At 36.4% G+C, this 24262-nt stretch overlaps 1 protein-coding gene across 1 annotated transcript in view; it reads left to right on the top strand.

Annotated features, from left to right (window-relative positions):
* Positions 1–5500: 5500 nt before the first annotated feature.
* inpp5jb (inositol polyphosphate-5-phosphatase Jb) overlaps positions 5501–24262 on the top strand; it is a 26201-nt gene continuing 7439 nt past the window's right edge. Inside the window, exons 1-8 of the mRNA XM_016552267.1 lie at positions 5501–5939; positions 9764–10275; positions 15730–15837; positions 17881–17989; positions 19380–19496; positions 22169–22344; positions 23236–23347; positions 23610–23719. Coding sequence (XP_016407753.1) covers positions 9770–10275; positions 15730–15837; positions 17881–17989; positions 19380–19496; positions 22169–22344; positions 23236–23347; positions 23610–23719 — 1238 coding nt within the window. The 5' untranslated portion in view covers positions 5501–5939; positions 9764–9769. The remainder of the gene's footprint in view (positions 5940–9763; positions 10276–15729; positions 15838–17880; positions 17990–19379; positions 19497–22168; positions 22345–23235; positions 23348–23609; positions 23720–24262) is intronic.

Below are 24262 nucleotides of genomic sequence, written 5' to 3' on the forward strand. Positions count from 1 at the left end.
TTGTTCTTTAGCTTTGCATCTTTCTTCTGATCCCCTTTTCTATAGTCAGATGTTAAAAAACTTATTTGGGATGATGGGAGACTTTGTAATATCTGTAGAAATAAAAAAAAATTGAGTGTGGAAAAAATATCTAGTATGAACAATGTTCAGAGCCTAAATGCATGAATATTGTGTAGTGAGCAGCATTGCCTCTGTTTGTGCAGAAGCCGACGCAGTATAGAGACTCAAGTCTAGTGTGCACCAGAGTGTGAAATTCTGTAGAAGACACTCTCACCAGTGGCAGTTTAAGCTTACATAATCACTCTCACAAACACACAAACATCTTATCTTATTAAAATGGCTCACTTTCTGTAGCTATATAATACAACACTACAGTCATATCTCATAATAAAATTTTGCTAAAAATCTTAGATAAACCCAATGCAAATAAACATAGCTTACATGCAACACATGATTCTGGGTATGCACATTACATGTGTTGGTCTGAAGTGCTGGGGTGAGATATCACAAAGTGGTGACTGTCTTATAAGGTGCTGTTATCAAATTAATGGTATGACAGGTGCATTCATAAAAGAATCATAGGATTATGAAGTTCAACAGCAACCAAACAGCATCAACCTGCCCATCAACGGTTAATTGTAATTACTAAAATATTTCAAACAATCTGTTTATTATTGCTCATATGGTTAATGATTCTACAAACATTTCAGCATGTAATCACTTAAAGTCAGCGTGAAACAGCATTATCATCTTTTCTTCTCTATTGTGACATATATCTGAGTGAAACAGCTTTTTGAATGAAAAAGGGGGGTCGGACTTGGCTGGGTAGAGACCCAAAATGGTTGGGTAGAGACCCAGGTAGAGCTGGAGGAATAGAGAACCAGCGCAACACAATAGGCATGGAGGACCAGGGTGACATTGTAGGCCCAGATGACCAAGGCGGAGTTGATGGGTTAGAGGAGTGAGGCGTAGCCAGGGGCAAGGAAGACTGAGACAGGCATGGATGACAGTGGAGCAACAGGGGTGGAGGGCCCACATGCAGGAAAAGGCCTGGAAGTCCATGGCGAAGCCAGGGGAATGACAGACCAAGTCGGAGCTGGAGGGACGCGGGAGCCTGGTGGAGGTGGAGGAATGATGAACCAGAGTGGAGCAGAAGGGTTGAAGGGCCAAGGCAGAGATATGGCCTCGGAGGGCTGTGGTGGAGCCGGAGGGCCATAAGTCTCAGGTTGTGACTGAGAGTCCTTCTGGTGGGACAGGAGACCATGGTCATGGCTGTAGGTGGACTTGGCAGCTGGCTCTGGGATGAACATGGCCTCTAACTGAGGGTCCACAATGTGCACGGGTGAGGACACCGACAATGGGTAGGGGAAGTCCAGGCAAAGGAGGATGTAGTTTCTCCATGTATTATTCTCCATTTCTGGCTTGTCCACATTATAGTTGGAACCAACCCAAAATTTCGTCTTCAGGTTGACGTCGTCTAAGATGGTGCACCTCACCAACTCACAAAACCTCACTGAATTTTGAGACAAAGAAAGTCCTTCTAGATCAAGATCCACAAAAGCTGCTGCTATCCATGTTTCCATTCTTCTATCATGGTGTGGTGGAGGCAAGGAGGCAGGATCCTAATGAAATTAAATGAAAACAAAACGCTCAGGAATACAGAAACAAACACAAGATCAGCACAATCCACAATGCAATGACAATGGAAACCAGACTTAAAGGGGTCATATGATGTCAGGCACATGCACAGGTAGGGCTCAATCTGTGCAGAGCACATGCCCTTTTTGCCCTTACACTCCGAAGTGCCCTTTTTTTTGGTGATGGTGGGTTTTTCTTTCCTTCAATAAATCAATGATATTGGTCACCCTTTACATCTGTCTGTCTGCTTTACAAATATTTAGCTAATGAAAGGTATTAAAAAGAGCTTGTGACTAAATCTGGTTGGATCCGCTCAAACTGTCAGTAAAACCTCATAACTCCGCCCCCTCTATCTTAAGTTCCACAGCAGCTGAACTAGGTCTGCAAGGGTAAATAAAGATCGTGTTGTTTGAATAAGTACAGTGTTTTCTTTACGTTTTTCTAAAGAAACATTGTGATTGGTTCATGCGATAAATCCCGCCTCTTGTGTTCATGCGCGTTCGCGAATCAGTCTGAATGAACAATATAATGGCATTAATGGGAAGACTCATTTAAAAAAGTAAGTAAACAACTCACACACTTAGATGTAACCACTTTGTTACGTCAAAATAAGACTTGAAATGGTCTGAAAACATGATCTGTGGGAGTTTTTAGTGAGTAAATCAGCATGTTGAAATTTAAAGTAAATTTCTGTGTCTGTGACCAATATTTACTGAGCTTTGATGAATGATGAACCGAATAATTCAAAAATAGTTAAAAGTTAACTATTATAAAGAATAGCTGAACATAAGTTCACAAATAAAATATTTTGTTTAAATTGTTACTGCCTTGAGTTATTATTTTGGAATAAATGTAAAATGCTTAAAAACTTGATGATATTCATACTTGGCTTTAATAAACAGAATATTGATTGCATTGTTAATGTAAAAATATAAAATAGAACTGTATTTGTTGTTGTTGTTTTCTGGTAGTGTAAGTAATGTTTATTTAACCAAGAACATGTGACTGAGACAGGAATTTAAAGATTAGCAAAAGATAACACAAGTGAACACAACATGCAGTTTTTAAATGAAGGTTTTTATTATTAAGGGAAAACAAAATCCAAAACTACATGGCCCCGTGTGAAAAAGTGTTTGCCCCCTAAACTTAATAACTGGTTGGGCCACCCTTAGCAGCAACAACTGCAATCAAGCGTTTGCGATAACTTGCAATGAGTCTGTTACAGCGCTGTGGAGGAATTTGTCCACTCATCTATGCAGAATTGTTGTAATTCAGCCACATTGGAGGGTTTTCGAGCATGAACCGCCTTTTTAAGTTTTGGAATAAATGTAAAATGCTTAAAAACTTGATGATATTCATACTTGGCTTTAATAAACAGAATATTGATTGCATTGTTAATGTAAAAATATAAAATAGAATTGTATTTGTTGTTGTTGTTTTCTGGTAGTGTAAGTAATGTTTATTTAACCAAGAACATGTGACTGAGACAGGAATTTACATTTGATTTTTAAAAAAAGGACTAAAGAACTTTCTACTTTCTAAAGAAACTCTTAGACCTAAGAAACCCTATATATATATATATATATGGCTGTTATTAATAGTGAATAAATCTAAAGCTTTTGAGACTATTATTTTGTGTTATTTCATTTGTCATTAAGGGGGGGAACACATTATTTTTTCCACATACCATACATAATTGTTGCTCCTCTCTGCCCTGCCTTTCTGAAATGCTTTTTTACGATTTTTACAAAGCTCATCCTGTAAATTGTGGTGTGCTGTGCTCTGATTGGCCAGCTATCCTGTGCATTGTGATTGGCCGAATACCTCAAGCATGTGATGGAAATGTTACTCCCCTTACCATATTTTGAATATCAGCTTCCATGACGGCGGCGGAAACAATACTACAGCGAGAATAAAAGTTAAGAAAGAATATCTCTTTGTGTTTGAGACTTTAATCTTTGTGACTTTACTGATCTTATATATGCACAAACAGCTTGTAACACTTCAAAGAAAAAAAGAAAACATGAAATCACGTCATATGACCCCTTTAAGTAAACATGGGTTATAAATACTCTGTGCAAAAAAAACTATAAAAAAACAAGGCACAGGTAGGACTAATTAATTATTGAACAAATGAATTATGAAGGCAACAAATGAGAGTGGGAATAAACACAGAAACCACGGAAGGAAATGAACATAGACATGACAATTGGATAATTGTTGTTTGCTAATTGCTGCGATCTCATGTGAGTGACAGGTGTCTAGAGGGGTGGGATTATTGTGCTGCCCTTGCGTCAGTGCACATGTCACCAGAGAAGAGATGTTGCTGTGAGGGGAAGTTAACGTTTTTGATTAAAGAATATGAGAACAAGGTCATTCCTACAGTTTGGTGGATTTTGGACTGAGCAGGTTTGGACTTTGGACTGAGTAAGTATTTTTTTTATTTGTCTTATCAGAGGGAAAAATGTCTATCAGAAAACAGACTGATCAAATATTTAACATTCACATTCTATGAAGTCTGTCCACCCTGTTATATAACAATTTTACAATACAGTGTGCAACATGGTGGACCTTAATAGCATAACAGTGGACCTTAACAGCATGGATTACTGGTTAATCCTAACATTTAGGAAGAAATATATTTGTCCAGTATAAACTGACACAACGGGGTGGACATGTTATGCTTTATGCTATTTAAGTTTTCTTAAAATCAGGAAAATAGAGAAAAGTTTATGTTGCTTATAGCCTCCAAGAAAATGATGCTACTAAAAGCACAAGTCAAGCAGCACCAATGTAACGGGATGGACTGGAGTTTAAGGGACATTAACTAATTTAAAACTTTTATTATTATTATTCTTGGGTAGTTACTAATAATTGATTTTTGGTAAATGTGGTAATAATAATAATAATTCCTTACACTCAAAGCGCTTTTACATAGAAGAGGGGAATCTCCTCAACCACCACCAGTGTGCAGCATCTACCTGGATGATGTGACGGCAGCCATATTGCGCCAGAACGCCCACCACACACCAGCTTATTGGTGGAGAGGAGACAGAGCGAAGAAGCCAATCAGTGTATGGGGATGGTTAGGACGGAGGCCATGATGGTCAGAGGCCAATTAATGGGCGAATTTGGCCAGGATGCTGGGGTTACACCCCTACTCTTTTTCGAAGGACATCCTGGGATTTTTAATGACCACAGAGAGTCAGGACCTCAGTTTAACATCTCATCCGAAAGACGGTGCTTTTGTCAGTATAGTGTCCCCGTCACTAAACTGGGGTGTTAGGACCCACACAGACCACAGGGTGAGCACCCCCTACTGGCCTCACTAACACCTCTTCCAGCAGCAACCTAGTTTTCCAAGGAGGTCTCCCATCCAGGTACTGACCAGCCTCAATCCTGCTTAGCTTCAGTGGGCAACCAGTCTTGGGCTGCAGGGTGATATGGCTATGACCCCCTCAGCTTTGTTTTGTACATAATTTTAGTCTACTTAATACGTTGTTTTCATACGTAATAATTGTAATAATGTAACAAAATTTGAAGAAAAAAAAATACACATTTGGCTTTCATTTGGCATTCAAAGCGTAATATGTGAATCATTTGCATACTTAAATGTATGCTTAAAAAACGATACCCGCTGATTGCCATGACAACGGCAAAGCGTTCTCATGCGGCATATCATTTACACTGAAACAGAGCATGAAACCAATGCTAAATGCTAAACCTTTAACCTTTTGGCTACCTCGCATGCTCTGGTGGAAATTCAGATATTATCTATTATATCTATAGCGGCGCTTCAGCGGAATACCACGTGACAAGAGCGTTACGTCCGCGGTGATTAAATCGCTGACGAAAGCAACGCCAGCAGCGCTGCTGTAAGAATGAAGCGCGAGCAGCAGTTCTGAAGGACAGCAGTGACCGTTCGCGTCTGTCATTGACAGCAGGCGCTGCGGTTTGCTTGGCGAAACCAAATCACGTCGAAGAACACCGCGACATCCGCAGATGAAATGCACCTGCCTTCAGCGACCCATTTTCTCCTTCTAAACCTCAAGGTCCTTCGCCGGTAATGTAACAGGAAGAACGGGCACTGACTGATGTGTCACATTGGATCTATCTATTGAGTGAACGCGCTTTCACATTTATCAGCTTGGACAATATTGTCGCATAATGATGAGCTTTTTTGATGTCTGCGAAGCTATTTGAATATATTGATCAGTGAGCCTGGTTTCCATCGGTGCCAATAATATTTCCTGTCAACATACCACCAGTTCTTTTCAGTCTGTCTTGAACAAGGAAATTGGGTAAGAAATAGACTGATGCAAACACTATAACTGTTAAACTGTAATATGCAATAGAGCACAAGTGCAAACACTCTGAGTGCTTGCACAGGTATGATTGATAATTCGTACATAATTTAATAATATAATAGCCTATATGTTATGTTATTATTATTACAGCTGTGGTTATATGCATTTAGATTGGACCCAAGTGCTGTGTCTTTGCTTCAGTGGTGTTTAACTGATACTGAATTGTTTACATGTTTTCTATCTGGGTTTTATTTATTGTTTTTTTATTTATTGTTTATCATTTCTATTGTATGTATAAATGTGTGACATTAATCAATGTGTGTTAGTGTGTGTGTTTGAAAGAGAGAAATGCATGTGCATTTGTGTAACTGTGGCTTTATTCATCGCAGACAGCCTTTCAATGTAATTAGCGCTATCAGATATCGAATGGTTCAAAAGCTTCTTCATTCGTCCTCTAATAAAACACACACAGACACAGAAGTAGGTCATAATGCACATTATTGTAAGGTGACCTTCAGCAATTTCTCAGTCACCAACCTCACGTGTATAACTATGATTCAAAAGTATTAGAATATTTACATTGCATATATAAAACCACTCATAAAACAACAGTGCACCATGTTAACTAATTTGCAATGATTTTAATTATACTTTACCATGGACAACACAACAAGTACAGTTCACTCATTTGCTATGAAGTGACTGAATCCCACCCACCCCCACAAACGTCTAATTTTTCAAGCTTAATTTTTAATTATGCATGTAAGTTTTCAACACTCAGCACAGCTGCATGCCTAAAAAGCATCCATCTATCCATCTGTCTATCTATCTATCTATCTGTCTGTCTGTCTGTCTGTCTGTCTGTCTCTCTGTCTGTCTCTCTGTCTGTCTCTCTGTCTGCCCATCTATTTACAAACAAACACGTATTCAAATGCAAACACAATGATTCACTGCTAGAATTTTGCACACATCCATTGATGTGGGTGTATATGTGTGTATGCATATTCAAATACATACACAATGACTCATTGCGTTCGGGGTCATTTCTAGGTGGAGTCTATATTTTAGTCTCTTTTCTTTTTCCTGCTGGTCACATGCTTTGTGTTATTCCACACTGATAAGCAAATACCTCTAGACGTGTGCTTGACTGTAACAATCTTGTCAATACAGTGAAAGCCGGTCAGGCAGGCAGAGCAGAGCACAGCGAGGCGTAGAGCATGTCAACTGTGCAGAAACATAGTAGACACATGACTCTGTATACATATTTGAAATTGGGTTGTTGGCTATTTGTCTCAATATTTAATATGCCTATAGGTTCAGACTATTGACTTTGGATAATGGTGTTTGTATTGTTGAAAGCGATACTGGAGGGTTTTAGTGATTTTAATCTTGTCATATAAAATAAAAGTCAGATTTATTTATTTTTTTAAATCGAACAGAATTGGACCTTTAGCAAAAAAATTGGATACATCATGGCTTTTATAAAACACCCCAGTTTTATGCAGAGGCCCAAAGTTAGCAACATATCCAATTTGGTGCAAATGCTGATATTTATATGACCAAAAAGTAAGATTAAATTCTAATAGCTTGTGGTGTAACTCAATGAGATCTTTATACCAGACTCCTGACATAAAATGCATAATATATCAGTTGTATGAATCAATAATATGTCTTAAAAAGATGATATTTAAATGCTTAGTTTGATGATCAAAATATTTAATGCAATGTAACGATGATTGAGAGATGCACAAGCAAGCATTCCTCAAAAGCTTACTCATATTTGATACTCGTATATATGAACATGACTTTTCAGTACAACAGGTTTTTCAAGTTTTACTTATGCTGATAATCATACAGTGGTGTTTTTCACTTCTAGTACACAGCAGTCACTTACCCTTTTAACATAACATAACTGTCATAAGTATATCAATGGATATACTGTTTCTGGTATTTGCATCACAACAACATCAAGAAGAGTTTTGAAATGATTGACTCAACTATAAGTAGTGTTTCCTGTGGGTAGGGAACTTTCACAGCTGTGTCTGTTGTCTAGTCTAGTTCTTTGTCCAGCCTGTCAGCTGTCATTTCAGAGAGAGTCATTTCAAACTAGAATAGACTCCCCTCAAGCTAGAGATGAAACCCATCACCTTGGAAGAGCTTCTCTGTGTTTAACTCTTCAGCTATCATGCCAACCAATCAAATATTAACCGAGTGTTTTGTCTATGTTATTATAGTGTAATCATATACAGAATATTGTAATGTAATAATTAAACACAGTAATGCTGAAAATAAGAATAATTCAAACAAACAAAAAAAAAAAACTTCATTCTAATATTGGTCACAGTATATCTGTTGAAGACTTTTTCAAAGGCAAAAGTCTAAGATTATGCAACCCAGTGTCAGTACAACCCAACACTGCTCATGTGGTTTTGGTGAGTTCCTGTTTTAACTTAAAACAAACCAAAAGGATTACAGAGATTTAACCTGTTAAAATACAGCTAGGCAATGCATGTCACTAAGCTAGGTGTCCAATATAACTGTTATTAAAACAAAACTGATCAGTGGCCTAACTTTTGGGTTAGGGTTACTTGCATGTAATTATGCATAATTTATTGTATTATTATTTTTTATTGTATTATTGTATCTATTATTATAATAGTAAGTACATGTAACGTATAACAAGGACACCTTAAATAAAGTGTTACATTAATTTATTTTAAATGTACTCTTTCATTACAAATATAAATATAAATAATACTTGGCATTTCAATAGAAATGACATTAAAGTACACTTGAACCGTATTTCAAAGACAATAAAATTATGAAATTACATTTTACAATTTCATTCAGATGTACTTGGGTCAAAGACGAAAAGTTTAAGCATAAAAACAGTAAGTGTAATACTGCTTTAAATTGTTGTTGTTTCCCCCCCCCCCAAAAAAATTCAACAATTTTCTGTTTAATTTAATTGCAATTTTGTTTTTCTGAGCAAAAAATAAATATCATACATTTTTCCCTGATTTACAGAAGAGACACACTAAAATGTCATTCAGTGTAACAATTCCTTACCTTAACACAGAATCAACCACAGAGTCCAATGTTTATATTTGTTCTACGAATCTTTGAGTTAACATGTACTAAACATGAGTGGAATTTGCACCGCAGCGCCCCCACACCTTGATGCTCATGACAAGAATAGCATGTATAGTTATCTTTATTGAAGTGAATTAAGTTTAAATCGCTGTCATGACGCCTTCTTTCTTTGCATGAACATTTGGGCGGCGTTATGCAAATCTTCCCACACAGTGACGTAGACATGTGGAGGCGTGTTTAAACGAGGCATTTTAGGAGGGCGTGGACCAGTCTTAACTTTTATAAAACTTTTATAAGAAAGGAAAACTTGAAATCGCATCATATGACCCCTTTAAGTCCAACTTCAGTAAAATTCAGTACATTTTCATTTAGTCGTGATTAACATGCACTTCAAGTGTTTGAAACATTACATTCAGTTTGCACTTAAGTATATTATTTCTGTAGTAAGTACTCTTTTGAAAAGTATGCTAAAGTGTGCTTCTTTTTAACAAGGTGTTGCTGTTTACATCATTTCATTCAAACCATTTTGCATTTGGAAATAAATGGGAACAGTATATGAACGTTATATGAGCAGCCTTTATTTTGTCATGCCATGTTTGTTTTTAAATGCCTCATTGTGATTCTATCAGGAGTTTTACCAAGGAGAAATTGAAAATGTAGTTAACAAGTAAATGTAGTTGAAATGCACATGCTGATTGATCCACCAGTGTGCTTCATTTTGCTAGATAAGGATGGAACCAGAGCAACATATTCAAAGCCAGTGCAAGACTAATGATCTGGCATCATCTGGACAACCAAAAGGACCAGCAGATACATCCCCATCCTCCACATCTTCTCCTGCCCCTTCTACACCACCAGCGGCTCCAGCCAGGCCACGCCGGCCTCAGAGGAGCCCGCGGGTGGAAGGATCTATCGACGTATCGGAGCCCAAACCTCCAGAATCTCCTAAACCGCAGCAGCTGAGCAACCAGGCTGAACCAACCAGCCCCAACAGCTCCAATCACCCCTCAGAACCTCAGCCTAAACTCAATGTTGATCACGGACCTCCAAGTTTGGCTGGACAGAAGCTTTCAGGACATACTGCAGTGTCTCGGAGCCACCTTGCAATGAGGGCCGCCTCGCTTCCTCAGGCCCCGTCATACAGACCACCACCTACCGATCCCGTCTTTCACCCACAGAGAGCCCTGTCTGTCGCTGGGACCGCCGACACTCAGCCGCAGGTGGTGGAGGATTTCAGGTACGATTTTAACAATGTAGCTCACTTAAAAAGTGTTGCATTATGGTTTCAATTTCAACTGCCAATTATATTTTCTGGCCAAGAGTGAAAATATTACATTGAAAAGTTTGCAATATTACAACTTTATAACTGACTTTTTAGTAATTGACTATGTGCATAAATAGTGTTGAAGCCCATTTCTACCACTAATTAAAAAATAAAAGGTAATTGCGACTTTTGCGACATAAACTCGCAATTCAGATTTTTTCTCAGAAATACAGAGTTATAAACTCGCAATTGCAAATAATAGTCAGAATTGCGTGATAAAGTCGCAATTGTTAGAAATTTTTTTTTTCCCCTCAGAATTTGATTTTATCATTCACGATTGTGAGTTTATATCTTGCAATTCTGAGAAAAAGAAGTCAGAGTAGAATGAATGAATGATGCATTTGTATAGCGCTTTTATTGTGTATTGCTGTACACCCAAAGCGCTTTACAATCATATGGGGGGGTATCTCCTCAACCACCACCAGCAGCATCCACCTGGATGATGCGACAGCAGCCATAGTACAACGGCGCCAGTGCACTCACCACACACCAGCTGCAGGTGGAGAGGAGAGAGAGTCATAGAGCCAAATAAGTAGATGGGGATTATTAGGAGGCCATGATTGACAAAGGCCAGTGGCGGCAATTTGGCCAGGACACTGGGGTTACACCAAAATCTGTTTCCATGGTAATTGCAGCTACTATATATTCCATGGTAATTGCAGCTACTATATATTCCATGGTAATTGCAGCTACTATATATTCCATGGTAATTGCAGCTACTATATATTCCATGGTAATTGGAGCTCTCTTAGGATTATGGGTAGTGTAGTTCTTCACTAGAAGTTTTTTTTTATTTTTTTAATGTAGTTCAAAATTGCTCTGACTAGGTGTCAAACTCATTTCCTGGAGGGCCGCAGCCCTGCAGAGTTTAGTTCCAACCCTGCTCTAATGCTGCGTTGAAGTCCTCCTGGGACGTTCGTACTTACGAGTTGACAAGTTGTAATTACGACGTCAGGTGCATTCAAGTCACTTTGGTCGGAACAAGATGGCGATTTAACTTTTCTACATAAAATTCAACGATTTTTTTTAAAACTCTACATCTACAAAATGATGAATGAAGAATGTGCATCACTGTGTTTTTTTTCTTTTTTCTGTTTTTATTTAATTTATGCATTTGATGCAAACTGAATAATTATATATTCTATGGTAATTATACAATAATATAATATTTTGTGTAACAGTTTTATTGTACATTACAAAAAATTAATAATTTTATTAATTTCAACAAATTTACCGTCAATACAGACGCTGCATATTTATAGTCTTTGGCTGCGTCCATTGCATCTGAGACGTTTTCTCACTGACACGCCCCCAACTCGGAAACTCAGGGCTTAAAGAAAATTTCGAGTTTCCCACTCGTAATAACGACTTTGTGGTGTTGTTCATGTGCGTTCAACGCGTAAATACGATGTATCCGACATGACTTGCACGCACCATAACATACATACCATGTAGTTTTCAAATAAGCCTGAAGGACTTGATTAGCTGGATCAGGTGTGTTTAATTAGGGTTGAATCTAAACTGTGCAGGGCTGTGGCCCTCCAGGAACTGAGTTTGACACCAGGACTAATGGCTTATACATAAGCATACCATTACTTGACAACCTTAGAGCTCATGTTTGGTCTGTCGTCAAATATTTACATGCTGTTCTTAAAGGGGTCATGAACTGCATTTTTTTAATATTTGATAATGCTTCCTAAGGTGCACTTGTAATATTGGTATGATTTTTACATAAAAAATTGTCATAATTCAGAAAAAATGACATTTTCTACCCTGATTTTAGCCTTCTGATTTGAAAGCTCGGTTGGAAGGGGTGTGTCTGCTGTGAGACTTCAGGGGAAATGCCCGTTGATGTGATTGGCTAACATCTTTGCATATGAAATAAGTATTACATGTGGAGCTCTCTCAAAAACTTTTACTACATTTTTATTATTACAGCAGTTGAGATTAACTAGTGATGCAGAGTGTTGATTATAGTATTATATTTACTCCTGTCGCATGAAAGGTTGCAGCAATGAGCATTGTAGCCGAAGACAGACTGTTGAGCGTATGAATGCAGTGATCTTGTCATTACAACTCGAGTTTTGCACTTTCGCAAATGCTTTCATCATAAGTAACAGTGCAAGCACGATGTAAATAAGAGATGATTGACCGCTCCAGCAATTAAGATACCTAATACTAATACTTACATGTTGTGATATTACTGTCAGGTTCACATCTTGATGTTCATTGCACTATTACGTCATAATGTGACAAAATCTGAAATGAGTAATTTTCTGAGCTTGGTTTCAATAAAAGCTGTTTTTGGACTAACAAGGAAATTTTGAGCTCTGAAACTCACAGGATGTTTTTATAGTAAAATGACCTCTTACATGTCAATACATCCAGGGAATTTTTATTTCTCAATTCATGACCCCTTTAAAAATCAATTTTGGTGAAAGTGTATGGAATATTTTACTGCTGGAAGCCACCTGTTGCACTGTATTCTGCTTTTGGGCGAACAAGTGAACTTAAAGGCCTTGATTAGCCAGTTCAAAAGTGTTTTACTTTAGTACGAACTAAACTTTAGATTGCCAAGTGCACAAGTGCAGGTTTGGGCATGACTGTTGGCTGAACTGTAGCCTACCTGCACATCTACAGTACTTCCACATTCCACATTATTATGGCTTACAGCATTCACAGCATCTACATATAGTGCATACAGTTCCCTTTCAGTCTGTCACTCTCGACGTCACGTCGGATGACCGACGAATTGGGATCTCGCTTAGAGAGACCAATCTACTTCGAGTGTAAACTAAACGAGCCAATGCACATTGGCATGCGATTATTGCATCCAGCTGCCGCTGATCACAGCGTGAGTATAAGTAGGCAGCAGATGCAGCACATATTCAGGTTTTCGCTGAGGAGCCGAGCCGGTGACCCAGCCGCTCAGCGGTGGTACAGAAAACCTGAATATGCGCTGCATCTGCTGCCTACTTATACTCACGCTGTGATCAGCGGCAGGTGGATGCAATAATCGCATGCCAATGTGCATTGGCTCATTTAGTTTACACTCGAAGTAGATTGGTCTCTCTAAGCGAGATCCCAATTCGTCGGTCATCCGACGTGACGTCTCTGTTCCCTCCTTCAGGGAACGAGGGTTACCATACGTAACCGAGACGTTACTCATGAGAACACAGATTATTGCTACTTTTACTTTTTAAAACAATAAAACATCTTTTGGACATTAATGTGAATTATCTTGAATTTTGAATTTGCTTAAATAGCCTGTATATTTTCCTTTGCAAATGTGGATCCTGAATGAATAATATATACATTTCTATTTAAATGTTTGGGGTTGGGAAGATTTTTTTAAATGTTTTTGAAATCTTCTACTTACAACACATCTTTACTTTCACTTTTGATCAATTTATTACATTCTTGCTCAATAAAAGTATCGATTTCCTGTACGTATAAAAAAAGAAAATTACTGACCCCAAAGCTTGTCAACAGTCTTTTTCCCCATTAACCTGCAGCAGTCCAGTGTGCTTAATCAAATTTTAAATAAATTTGAGAAGGCAAAAATGAAAATTTGCTAAAAATGTGCCCATCCTCAGGCCATCAAAGTTTTAAATGAGTTTGTTTCTTCATCAGAACAGATTTAGTGGAATGTAACATTCCATCACTTGCTCACCAACGGATCCTCTGCAGTGAATGGGTGCCGTCAGAATGAGAGTCCAAACAGCTGATAAAAACATCACAATAATCCACAAGTAATCCACACCACTCCAATCCATCAGTTAACATATGTGAAGTGAAAAGCTGAGTGTTTGTGTGAAGAAGAAAAAAACCCATCAAGACATTTTAACTATTTTATTAACCATATTAACCTTTGCTTTTGGCCAAAATGAGAGAGTCCATAATCCATAATAACGCTTCCTCCAGTTTAAAAAAGTCCATCCCCTGTTGTCATCTCAGATTGTTTACAACCATTTTGGACTGTTTTTCACTTATAAACGGTGCTTGATCTTTGCATATTTCTCTCCTGATTCAGACGAGACAATTTTTTTTCCATGGGAGAAAGCAATATTATGTATATAGTGGACTCATATTTTAGATGGAAGCAAAAATGTCTTAATGATTTATTTATTTCTTACAAACACTCAGCTTTTCACTTCACATATGTTAATCGATGGACTGGAGTCATGTGGATTACTTGTGGATTATTGTGATATTTTTATCAGCTGTTTGGACTCTCATTCTGACGGCACCCATTCACTGCAGAGGATCCACTGGTGAGCAAGTGATGTAATGCAAAATTTCTCCAAATCTCTTCTGATGAAGAAACAAACTCATCTACATCTTGGATGCCCTGAGGTTGAGTACATTCTCTTTTTTGGGTGAACAATTCTTTTGAAATTGATGTATATTTTACATTTATTTCTTTATTTGAAATAAAGGTTGATAGCCTACTGAATATTGGAGGGGTGCTTGTGGAATTCTTGAAAAATATACTGAATATTTATTAGGGATGTAACGATTAACCGCGAGCCGGTTGAAAATCGATTCAAATATATGACGATTCAAATCGGTTGAGATGCTAAACAAATCGCGATTCATTTAGGTGTAGGAGTTAATATGAATGTATGTCTGAGGGGAACTTACTGTCTTTAGAAAAGTTTGGATGGTATTTTTTCTTTTCATCTTTTACACCTCTGTATAATGCATATTAAAGTTCATAAGTGCAGCGCTCCTTTGTTTACAGCGGAAACCAAGGAAACGCTTTAAGCGCCACCTGCTGGCAGAGAGTGAATCTGCGTCTCATTCAGCTCTGCTGTTTCATGCAGATATTTTTATAATCGTGAATCGAATCGAATCGTGAGTTGAGTGAATCGTTACATCCCTAATATTTATATATTCCTAGCATTGTTTGGATCTTCATTGAGATGATTTACTAACACATTTAATGTGACACGACAAAACGAGGTTGATTTTGCAAGTGTGCAGTGTTTTGTGTAATCGTCCTGATGATGTTCTTACTCCCTTTCCATTTCCATTTCTTTAATTTGTTTATTCACTAATATGCCGCAAGGATACTTGTTTGCGCAGTCTTTGCTTGCTGTTTGTAAATTGAAAAGATGAGTTATAGGGCAAACCCACAATCTGTCAGTGTCAACAGTCACAGCTTTGTTATTTCACTGTCCCAACTAAAGATATTCAGCAGTGAATTACAGGAGAAAACACTCACATTCACCTTATACGGTAATACAGTTGCATAATAATGCTGTTGGATGCGGTGCCTAAGAAAAACCAGCAGTAGAGACTGTCAGTATGTGAACATGTGTACACAGATGACTGCTGTTCTCTAATGTCTCTTTCTGCCAAAAGGGTGCACATTATCACGTGGAACGTGGGCTCAGCCATGCCTCCTGACGACATCACTTCATTACTGGGGCTGAATGTTGGTGATGGAAACACAGACATGTATATTATAGGGTGAGATTTCCATTGAGAGCCGCTGCTTTTCTAAAGGAAAGGTGCTCAGCATGAAAAGTTATCACAGATGCATACTTGGAAATGTTCCTACTGACAATTTCTCAGAAAATTTCTTTTTTTTGTTATTTACAAAGGTTACTGTTGAATTTTCAACAGTAACCTTTTGAAAATTTAGGTTATATATATTTTTTTAAATATATTTACGCCTCATATTATTATAATATTTTCATATTAGTCAAACGGTATTGTTTTCTCCTTCAAATCATGTCCTCTGTAACAACCATTCAATCCTTTTACAAATAGTTTTTGGTTGAATATCACAGGGTTGAAGGTCAGTGTTTAAACGGACAATAATAACAATTTCACTGCACCACAAAACCTTTTAGTATTTTATTTTAAAAGAACAAGAATCACTGTGATTTTCTACCTCCAAAACAGACTGAAATATTTAGTTTGACAAGGTCAATCAGTGTAACCATAATGAAATACAAATGACTGAACTAGGGCTGCACGATAAATCGCATGCGATTTTTAACGCGCATCTTATCAGTAAAGCCGGTTCTGTAATCAGCGGTAAATCTCCATCACCTGCGTGCTTTCACATTGAGCAGCATTAACTACACAGAGCCGTTGTTCACTGACGAGCTGCGCCAAACCATCACTTCATTACTGGGGCTGAATGTTGGTGATGGAAACACAGACATGTATATTATAGGGTGAGATTTCCATTGAGAGCCGCTGCTTTTCTAAAGGAAAGGTGCTCAGCATGAAAAGTTATCACAGATGCATACTTGGAAATGTTCCTACTGACAATTTCTCAGAAAATTTCTTTTTTTTGTTATTTACAAAGGTTACTGTTGAATTTTCAACAGTAACCTTTTGAAAATTTAGGTTATATATATTTTTTTAAATATATTTACGCCTCATATTATTATAATATTTTCATATTAGTCAAACGGTATTGTTTTCTCCTTCAAATCATGTCCTCTGTAACAACCATTCAATCCTTTTACAAATAGTTTTTGGTTGAATATCACAGGGTTGAAGGTCAGTGTTTAAACGGACAATAATAACAATTTCACTGCACCACAAAACCTTTTAGTATTTTATTTTAAAAGAACAAGAATCACTGTGATTTTCTACCTCCAAAACAGACTGAAATATTTAGTTTGACAAGGTCAATCAGTGTAACCATAATGAAATACAAATGACTGAACTACATTTCCAGTTGAAAGTTTGGGGTCTTTTTTGAAAGAAGTCTCTTGTGCTCTTTAAAAACACAGTGAAAATATTCTGAAATATTATTACAGCTCAGAATAACTGTTTTGTATGAGAATATTTCAAAAATGTAATTTATTTCTGTGATGTAAAGCTGAATTTTCGCATGATCTTTCAGAAATCATTCTAATATGCTGATTTGCAACCCAAGAAACATTTCTGATTATCACAGATGTTGAAAACAGTTGTTTCAAGATTCTACAATGAATGTAAAATTCTAAATAACAGCATTTATGTGAAATAGAAACCTTTTGTGACATAATAAATGCATTTAATGATAAATTTAATGCACCTTTGCTGAATTAAAGTATTCATTTCTTTAAAAAGAGACAAAGTCTTACTGAGTATGTGGTCAAGAAGACTTCATGTAACGGGCTTCAAATTCCATGATTCATAGACAAGGAAAGCATGATATATTAATTTCAATACCAGCAACATCAGATCATGAGATTTTATAAACTTTATTTAGTATCCTGTTAATGACATCAGTAGGAACTCAGACCCATACTCTGGAGAGAAGATAATCTAGACAATCAAAATAATACACTGTCAATTTTTGTAAAGCAAGTTTTCATCAGAATAGATGGAGTTAGTACGTTATAATGCGAAGGTCATAATCTAGGACATGACCTACATAAGAACACTAGAGATACAGTATAATCTACCGCCTGCCTTGAGGTCTGTTCTACCTCTCCATTCTGATATTTTTCTGTCCTTTAATTTCAGCTTCATCTCATGTCTGTATTTTCTTGCACCCTGTCTCAGTTTACAGGAAGTGAACTCAATGATCAACAAACGACTGAAAGATGTTCTTTTCACTGACCAGTGGAGCGAGGTCTGCATGGACGCTCTCAGCCCCTTTGGATATGTACTGGTCAGTAATGTTCCCTTTAAACACACACACACACATTCATACAGTTGTCATTAGAGCTTCAGGGGTCACATTATGTAACAGTGACTGAGTGGCTGAGGATGAAAATCTCTTTGCTGGTCTTGCGGCTCATGTTTCTATTTTCTATCAGTTAGACTCCTCCTCATTTTATCTGGCTTTATTTTCTGTGTGGAAAAATAATCTATGAAAACAATGTTGCTTACTATACATTTTTGCTTTATTTTTGCATGCTGTATATAGTGTTTCTACACTAAAGTATGTACTACAGGGTAGGCAGTTGGCTAGAATTCTGAACATCTCTCTCTGGAAGGATGTTAAAAATCCCATTTGAAATCACTTCTGCTCAAAACTGGAAGTGGAAGGTCCAGTGGAGCCCACGGCATCGTTTTATTGATGTACTATTGTAGTTTTTGGTAATATTTTGAATTAGAATGTTTTTTAGTATTTTTCTGTTGTCACTTTACCTTTAGTGACGTTTTATTGTGCTGTCATTATTACTTACAACTGTGATTGATATTATTTTTTTAATATCTACATAGTTTGTATTCATTTTTATTTATTAGTTTTAGTGTATTTAGTTTTGTTTATTTGGTACTTCAAGTTAAACTAAATGAAAATGAGACATGCTGCCCTGGCAACTATAGCTGAGATAAAATAAGTTTTTTTTTTTTAGTTTAATATTTTTTAAAATTTGATTTCAGTTTTCATGGTTTACTTTGTTTCAAGTAATGATTTTTTTTTAATGGTTTTAGTTAACAATAGTATTGCATACAGTGTACACACTTGCATTATGAACAAGCATATTCTATTCATACAAAAACTGGAATACATACTGCACAGTTTATAAACAATTTGCGTTATTTTAATGTTATTTTACACTATTATAGAATTTATTAATATTATGAATTTGCATTTATTTTTATATTTTTAGTCATTTTAATTTTAGTTTAAGTTTTAGTCTTTTAATCAATGTTTTTTTTTTATGATTAATGTTTTTGTCCATTTTATTATTTTATGTTTATCTATATTTAGCTTTATCTTTACTTTGCTTTTAGCTTTACTAATTTTAGTATTCAAATGTATTTTATTTCAGATAATTGACAAGGCAACATTTATAAGTTTTTAAAGTTTTGATTCTAATATTTATACTTTATTTCAGGGTTATTTCAATGAATTAAAACAATTTCTATTTATAAACTGTTTTAGTTTTCTTTCTTTCTCTAAAATTAGAGAGTAAGCGTTTGGTACTCAGGTTGTGTGTTTTCATATACCCGGCTGTATGCAGGAAATATGTCCAATTCTTCTAATTCACTTTCAGTCTGCTTATCTCCTGTTGACTCATATATCTGTGTGTGTTTCTCTCTGTCTGTAGGTCACTTCTCAGAGGATGCAGGGAATGCTGCTGCTGGTCTTTGCCAAGTACTTTCACCTGCCGTTCCTGAGAGGCATTCAAACACAGACCACTCGCACCGGCCTCGGCGGGATCTGGGTACGTTATCTGCACTTAGACCTTTTCATGGCCGTTTCTCAGGGTGCAATCTCATATTTCCCTTTCTGATGTAAATGTGCGGTTATTTGGTGGAACGCCACGTTTCTGTATCTGAATGTTTCTCAGCTGATATATCTACCAATTTATTTTATCCTTGTGTGCAGATATGAAAGGTTACAGGAAGCTGTTAACGAGGTTCTGTCAAATATCTCATGCTGTGCGTTACTGAAATATTAATAATGTGCTAAACAGCTAATGAATATAAAATGATGCCGTCATAATGATAAACTCACTTCTCGCAGCGAGAATTACAGTGTCAAATTTTATAACAAAGTTAATGATTGAATTACCAAAGCCAGACTGTTTCCCCCCTGAGTATTAATAAGCAGTGGTGTATTGTAACGAAGTAATAATACTTCGTTACAGTACTTAAGTATTTTTGGGGTTTTTTACTTGAGTTTTTATATTTCAGCCAACTTTTACTTTTACTCCACTACATTTCCTAATTAAAATGTATACTTTTACTCCGATACATTTCCCCGAAGCATATTCGTTACTTACTACAAAATAGTCAGAAGAACACGGACTGCAGGAAAGCAGGTTTGACGAATCAGTGGTCTGGCGTTTGCAAGTTAGACTCCTAAAAAACGAGATTAAAAAACACCTTTGCTCACGTGCAAACAAGTGCGCGCACAACCACGGATGATTAATTTTCCACTCAAGTCGAGGCTCGTGTGTGCTGTGCGATACAGCATCGTCTGCGCTAATGTGGTAAGGGTTGTTGTAATGATGTGCGATCTGACATTTTCAAGTAGGCTATATCACCAAATCACACACCGAGTGCACGCATGTAATTTATTAGTATATTAAAACTCAAAATTCCAGGCATTCTAAATTATAGGCGGCAAAAAATGCCTCTGTATGGTTTTTATATTTCTATAATTTAATATAGTTAACTTAATCTATATCACACAGAGAGCACCATTTTTCTGCAGATTTCAGCATGAACACATTTAATAATAATTTTATTGTTAATAAGTTAAAAAAGTAAAATCCAAGTCACATTCATCTAAAATTCATAGAGCATGAACGAACATAAGCGGTCTCTAAAAGGTTTACTGAAAACTGCAGGATACTTAAAGCTGCAAATGATCTCTTTTAAATCATTGATAAAGAATTTTAGGTAACATTTCACTTGAAGCCTTTATATATAAAATGTATTAGTGTTTTTGATGCATTAATGTCTTGTAATGCACCTTATAATGCATTGCATGATCTCATAAATAATTGAAAGTTATATAATACATTATAATTATTAATTGCTGCACCTTTAGAAAGTATAATGCATTAAAACACATGAAAAACAACCCATTTTAAATGTCAAACAAGGATTATGCAAATATCATAATACATAAAATTTTTTTAAATACATTTCATTCAGTAAAAAAAATATCAAACCAAGGGGTTGAAAATAAATATCACAAATACACTCATCAAGCAAAAAAAAATCACACAAGTGTAAGTTAGGTTTTAAATACTTATAAAAAAAAAAAAAATTTTTGGTTTCTTCGAAATTCATAAATTTTAAATATGTCCAAATTCTTTTCAGGACCTCTATACAATTTAAAACGGTAAATACTTAAAAAAGAAAAACATCTAAAAACATGTGAAACTGGGAGAAGTGTTTGTGGCTTATTTCCTAGCTGCCACAAGGCAAATTATATAAAGATTGTGTATTTAAGCAATTAAAATAGTTGGTAAAATGATATATTTGACAAATGATATGCTTTGACATTTTGACATTCACTCAGTTTGTCTCATAATTCAGCACAGCAGCGCATGTTTCATCAGAGGTCTAAGTTCTAATGACTGATTGCCATGGTTACCGCACACCTGTTCCATATTTTGATTAATTAGTTACCATTTCAGTTCTGCTTGTCTGAGTCAAGTTTTGCCTGCAGATTTTAATGGAAAGATCTGCAGATTTACATTGATTTAAATGCATGTACATCACAAAATTCTGCACATCCACCAAACCCTGTGTATATTTTTATTATATAGTTTGGCCTTCAGTTTCCAAAAAGACTGCAGTACTTTAAACATCTTTTACCATAAACAATTCTACAGCATTTTGCATATATGTAACAAATCATTGTAAAAAAAAAAGGAGCATAAATTCCAATTGAAAGTGTGGTGGTGACCAGTGTTATTTAGTATCATCTATATACTATTGCAGTCTTGGTAACAGTTTAGAACAAGGAACACATATTCACTATTTTCCCTGAAAAAAAAAAACTCCTAATTTGCTGCTTATTAATAGTTAGTAAGGTAGTTGTTAAGTAAATTAGATATGGGGTAGGATTAAGGGATCTAAAATATGGTCATGCAGAATAAGGCATTTTTATGTACTTTATTTTAACAGCCAATATGTTTGAAAAAGCCACAGCATGACATGAAAACATTAATAATGTGGACACTTTGTAGCTGATCAACCATGTGTTCAATTTGCTTAATTTTTTCTTTTTCTTTTCTTTTTTTTTTTTTGCACAGCCACTTATTTGGTTTGGCGAGAAAACAGTACAGAACTGTTCAGAATTTCTAAGGTGATCAGGACATTATAAGAAAAAAAAGTCTAGAAAAATGAACTGATCTCTGACCCTCTTGCTCTGCAGGGGAATAAAGGAGGTGTCAGCGCTCGCATGAACGTGTTTGGTCATTCGGTCTGTTTCTTGAACTGTCATCTGCCTGCACACATGGAGAACTCAGACCAGCGCATGGAGGACTTTGAAAGCATCCTGCAGCAGCAGCAGTTTGAAGGACAAGCAGCTACAGGCGTCATGGATCATGAGTAAGACTCGCACACACACACACACACACACACACACACACACACACTCACACACTCACACACACACACACGCTATACAATTAAAGTATAAACACATTATTGTTATTACTGCAACTATATTTAATTCCCATCAGGACCTTAAGAAAGTGTGCCAAAATTCTTTTGCACAATTATTATAATTCATAATTATTTATCTCACCAACAGATGGTGCCGTTGTATTATACCTCCCCCCTAGGAAAGCATTTCTCAACTGTTTTTGCTCTGGTCCCAGATTTTATATTGGACATAAAGTTGTGACCCAACTTGTTTTTCTTACAAAATTAAAATAAAACAACATGCATCTGCAATAAAATATTAATTAATAATATTTTGATATTGCAATGACATGGCTAAATATTTTAATTGTTTCTTGTATGTTGTTCAGTGCTGTTCATGCTTTTCTTGTCACGCAATCTGTCTATGATGGCATATGCATCATTCGTTTTGTTTCTACCAAGAGACCGATTAATTTACTACAAAATACCATACGGTTTGATCACAAGCCAAAAACAAAGAAATTGGGAATTTTATATTCTGGTAAATTAGTGGTCAATTTGTGTCTCCTTCGTATGTTATTGTACCAGCTGCTCACGCTCTAATGATGGTTAGATTTACGTTTATCCTGCAAATTGTAAATTTTTATATGAAACAAATTATACAAATGCATTTTATTCAACAATGTGTAAGATGTGTTGTTTTCTCATGAGATTGGGTCAGTAGTGTTTGTTATGATTATGTGACCTGCTGCCCAAGGTGATGCAATCCACGATGGAAGTTAATTAAACTAACCTTATGACCTTGAAATTTATATTGAAAATTGTAAGATGTGACTGATGGACAAATGTTTGCAGTGTGGTTTTCTGGTTTGGAGACCTGAATTTTCGAATCGAGGACCTGGATATGCAAGTTGTGAAATCAGCCATTGACAATAACAAACTGTCCACATTATGGGAAAAAGACCAGGTGAGTCCCTCTAAATGTCAAAGACCATGTTTTCACAGATAACATTATGTCAATATTATGAAAATATGAAATGCCGTTGAAGTCAAAGCGACTGTTTTGTACAAGGCATTTGGGTGCCCTTTAATTTAGGTCATGATGTTGACAAAACAATGCAATATAAATATGTTTGTTTAATCTGTATATTTCCCTGTGCTAGTATTATTAATATTGACACTAATTGTAGTATTGTCCTCTTTGATTCTTCCCTCTCTGCGTCTTGCAGCTGAACATGGCTAAAGGCAGTGAGACTGTGCTTGAAGGCTTCCACGAGGGGCCGCTTAAATTCCCTCCTACATATAAGTTTGATGTGGGTACAGACACGTATGATACAAGGTAAAGAAATTTAATACATTTAGATCAATAAATTCTTCATTTGAAATCATGCTTCTAAACAGATTCAGATGGACTAAAAAGAGTTAAGGACTTGTAAAGGGTTCTTTTTTTTTCCTTTTCACATACATACAGTACACTCACGTAAAGCGATATGTATTATATAGCAAATCTCAGCCTTATTTTTTTTTATTTAAAGTGCCCCTATTATGGGTAATGAAAGGTTCATATTTTGGTTTTGGGAGTCCCCAACAACAGGTTGACATGCATGCAAGGTAGGCCTGGGCGATAAAACGGTATCGATATTTATCGACGGTACACCTTCCTTCATATCGATAGAAAAAATGTTCGATATAGTGCACGATATAGGCACGTGCTATGAGAGACGCAGACAGCACACACGAACACATGCTGAAATGAGTGCTGTGCCTGCCTGTGATGAGGAGATTGTGAATAAAGAATGAATATTAGTCAAATTTAAAATAAACATTTGCATTTGAATGTTAGGTGTGCATCAGGGAGCGTCATCAGTGGCGCGCGAGATGC

This window comes from Sinocyclocheilus rhinocerous, unplaced genomic scaffold (genome assembly GCF_001515625.1).
Source record: "Sinocyclocheilus rhinocerous isolate Xijiao unplaced genomic scaffold, SAMN03320098_v1.1 scaffold285, whole genome shotgun sequence".
Lineage (NCBI taxonomy): Eukaryota > Metazoa > Chordata > Actinopteri > Cypriniformes > Cyprinidae > Sinocyclocheilus > Sinocyclocheilus rhinocerous.